The sequence below is a fragment of the Malania oleifera genome, chromosome 3, assembly GCF_029873635.1.
Source record: "Malania oleifera isolate guangnan ecotype guangnan chromosome 3, ASM2987363v1, whole genome shotgun sequence".
In the NCBI taxonomy this organism is placed as follows: domain Eukaryota; kingdom Viridiplantae; phylum Streptophyta; class Magnoliopsida; order Santalales; family Ximeniaceae; genus Malania; species Malania oleifera.
The window spans coordinates 100,028,919-100,032,718 of NC_080419.1; the positions used below are offsets into that span (position 1 = coordinate 100,028,919).

Below are 3,800 nucleotides of genomic sequence, written 5' to 3' on the forward strand. Positions count from 1 at the left end.
AAGCTGCGAACTTTAGAAAATTGGCAATGGGGCTCATCAAAACCACGCCAATCAAACCAGAAAGATTCAAATGTAGCGAACCTTGATAAAAGCATGTAAAACTCACAAGTGGAAATAGCAGAACATGCATTTGGACATTCCATAGGGATGAAACACATTTAAGGATGCAGCTTATGTGGTTCTTTCCAGCATAGGTGCCAAAACTGGTAGGGGAAGGAAGATGAAGTAGGAGTCCAGAAAGCAAGCAGGATGAAGTCTGATAGAACAGAATGGATTTACTCACGAATCTACAGATAGGCATTGTTCAAATTCTCTACCTGCTGAAATTTACTCCACAGTGGATGAGAGGGAAGGAGTAGAAAAGGAAGAAGAACCATGAGAAGCATCATTATCTCACCGATGTGAAACTGGCAGTTGCTTATGGGCTTACAATCAGCCCAGGTGAGAACTCATCCAAGTTGTCGATAATCTTTTAATTTGGAGCAATTGTCACTCATCTATGAAGCTCATATCCCAGGCCTACGACAGAGGGATTGTCATCAGAGACAACTACAGATTCTACCTGTTCTGAAAGGGGTCATGCTCATGTAAAGATTATTGCTGCGGTCGTAATGAAAATAATAATAAGAAACAAACAGAGAAAAGCTCTAATCATCCAGCAAATGCTGACAAACATTTAAAGATCATAGAGTTTATTATAGAGTCGATTATAGAACAGGCTGCATATAGAAGAAATTTATATCCAGTCAAAACTTGAGTTCGGAGGTTTAAACATTAGCTTCTGCCAAAATAATAATATAAGGGAAATAAAAGGAAAAGAGGGTGAGCCAGGAAACTCAGCTGCCACCCTTCTCATTGAGCTATAATGCATAAACCTAAGGTTATATAAAAATGTCAGGATTATAAAAGGCAAAACTAGCCACTGCCAACCCATTATCCTCGACGGTGAAAACTGAAACACAATTGGCAAACGGAGCAATGTACATTACGATCATCCATGGCTGTCAACAGATACAGATAAACAGCTCTTTATAAACAGATGATCCATGGCATCTACCTCTGTGATGTTTTCCTCGAGCATGGGCAGAGTGACTATGGGTAAGCCATTGAAGCACCTTCATGGAGCAATGAAAATGCCAGCTTCACGATGTGCGTCCGGAAAGTTTTTCTTAGGGAAGTTTTCCGCGGAGTCATTGATAGTTTTCTCCATTTCCTCGTCAATTGAAATCTCCTGCGAACGGCAACTCAAACTGCAAAATGCTTTCTCACCTCTGCCCAAAATGGAAGCAAACCAGTCTCAAAATTAAAGTTCTGCAGTAAATATTCATGGACAAAATAACGAGACTACTAAAAATTTGATTGTCTCATGGCAAACCTGTACATATAAATATCTTTTCCCTCCAGCTTCTTCTTGCAATAATAACAGAAGCTTAAGAAATCAACTGAAGGAAATGGAGGGGATATTTCCGAGCATTTCACGGCCCCAGGCAATCCATCCTCTAATTCTTCATTCTTGCTAAGATTCAATAAGTCATTACTGTGACATTCCAAAATGCAGTCACCAAATATATGAGTTGTTTTGGGGTTGGGACCATGTGAAATTACACGGGTGTAATCTTCAGAAAGCTCTATCTCACTTGTTGAAAGGGACCCAACAAGTCCATGGCCAGAAGGCCCAGAACCAACAGAAAGTGGGATTGAAGTCGTTTTGGTATGCAAAATCCTATCTTCATTCATGCTTCTTTCCATCGACTGACCACCTGAACTCATCTGAGAGCTCGTGCTCTCCATGCAAAAATTCCCAGAACTAAAATTGGGATTTCGGTCAGCTAAATCGGTCAGGAGCAACATTGACCGTCCAGAATCCAGTGAACAAGATCGGATTTTTCCAAATGTGTCAGCTTCTAATGGGGTTTCTCCAATTCCGAACAGAACATCAGAATTGTCCTTTGGGCTATGGCAGGTTTCCATTTGGTTATCAGCAAAAATTGGATAATTTTTAGGGAGAGAGTTTGGTGTGTCAAAAAAATTCAAATGGCTTTTAGAGTTTGAGGTCTTAATCCTCATTTGTGGTCCGAAAAGAATCGTCTTACTGTCGGATGATCGGAGAACTTTCCCAGTCCTAGTGTCATCAAGAGAATCTACGATGCTTAGGCCTACCTTACTGCAATCCCAGCTCTTCTGGTACACATCATGGTGAACTCTTGGGGACCTAAAGGGGTTGCCCAGATTTGACAAAAATCTAAAATCCAAAGGAGAGGTAGGGCTTCTAACTGCATCAGAATCTGATGAGCCCTTCGAATTCAACCCTATAAACAGACCAGGGACAGTGAAAAAAGAGTTTGTTCTATGCTTCTGCCCTAAAATGTCAGATTGAAAATAGGAGTCTCCCATGTGCTGAACTTTCTGAATTGATCTGTTCCTCTTCCTCAGCATTTTCTCACCTCAATATTCTATTTGGCAACAACGGAAGCCCCTTGTCTGCATCAAATTAAACAGATTTTATACAATAAATTAGAATCAATATATATAGTCTGGAACACCACCAAATAAGGAAAAATCATCAATCCATGACCAGCATTTGGCAACAAACAAGAAACAGAACACAATCAAACCTCTCTCATACATAAAGAAGAAAGATTTTACAGTGCTTTCATGGTTTGAAGATCAAAAAGAAAAATATTATAGCTACAAAACATCTAGAATCCCCCACCACCCCCCCACCCCCCAAAATAAAAATAAAAAATAAAAAAAGAAAAACACAAATGAAAACCTGGATTAAAGCATTGGTTAGCTGACAGAGAAAAGCCAAGATCACATGGAAAGTAAGGTAGCCCACAGTTCCCATTTGAAAAACTCCAAATATGGACAAAATCTCTCAAGATGATTTAATCTTTGAAGTGAGAAACAAATTCGAACTTGATTTTCCAGTAGGAAATTAAAATCCCAAATTAACAAGTCATGCATAAACACTAGAAAATCCGTAAAACGCTCAAAAACAAGAAACGTACCAGTAGAGGAAAATCCCCAAATAGACAGATTAAGCTCCTAGAACAGAGAAACCATGCACAGGTCGAAAGGAAGATGATCCATGGGAGAAAAAGCAATAAACTTGATCTTATCTTGTTCAATTTCAAAAACCCAAAAACCCCCCAGAGAAAAAAAAAAAAAAAAAACAAAAGGAAATCAGGAATGCGTCACGGAGGCCAGTCTAAGAACTGAGGGATAAGGAAGGAGAGAGAACAGAGAAGAACCAGGCAGAAGAAGGAAATCCACCTGAGTTTCTCCGCTGGAAACTGCACAGCCGATGCTGAGGAGACTCCTAATGGAGTAACAATATATGTTTTTCAAGGGAGTGAAACTTGTGCAGTACTCCTCTCTCTCTCTCTCTCTCATGCATCAAAATCAGCGAAGCAGGGAGCTTCTGAAATACTCATCTCTCTTTAATTTCTCTCTCTCTACAGAAATACAAATATATAAAATGCATTGTTTAATTATACAAACACCATTTCTGGCCAAAAAGAAAACAAAAGAAAAAACTTCCAAAGTGGTGTGTCCTTGCCCTGTGTCTCTCCCGCATGAAGGAAAGAGAGTGGAAGCTGTGGGCCTCTTCGCTCTGTCTCTTTCTTTATTTCTTCCTTTCTCTCTCTAGAATTATACGTATTCGTGGAACAGAGTCCCTGTGTAGATATGTATGTATGTGGACACAATTTTTGCCCAATTAAATAAAAGCACTTTTTTCAGTTTTTTTCTTTACCTTTTTTTTTTTTGGCTGAGTCATCCGAAAACGACAGCCAAAC

The 3,800-nt window shown here is 39.5% G+C and overlaps 1 protein-coding gene across 2 annotated transcripts; it reads right to left on the reverse strand.

The window, feature by feature from the left end:
- Positions 1-675: 675 nt before the first annotated feature.
- LOC131150821 (FCS-Like Zinc finger 11) lies at positions 676-3,559 on the reverse strand. Of its 2 annotated transcripts, none has more exons than XM_058101823.1 (3): positions 3,277-3,559; positions 1,376-2,481; positions 676-1,271 (listed from the first exon to the last, which is right to left on the reverse strand). In XM_058101823.1, exons 2-3 carry the CDS (start codon positions 2,434-2,436, stop codon positions 1,118-1,120), a joined length of 1,215 nt encoding a protein of 404 aa, XP_057957806.1. In that variant the 5' UTR covers positions 2,437-2,481; positions 3,277-3,559; the 3' UTR covers positions 676-1,117. The 2 variants fall into 2 exon arrangements, with proteins under 2 accessions (XP_057957806.1, XP_057957805.1); XM_058101822.1 differs by having other exon boundaries at positions 3,012-3,555.
- Positions 3,560-3,800: the final 241 nt, after the last annotated feature.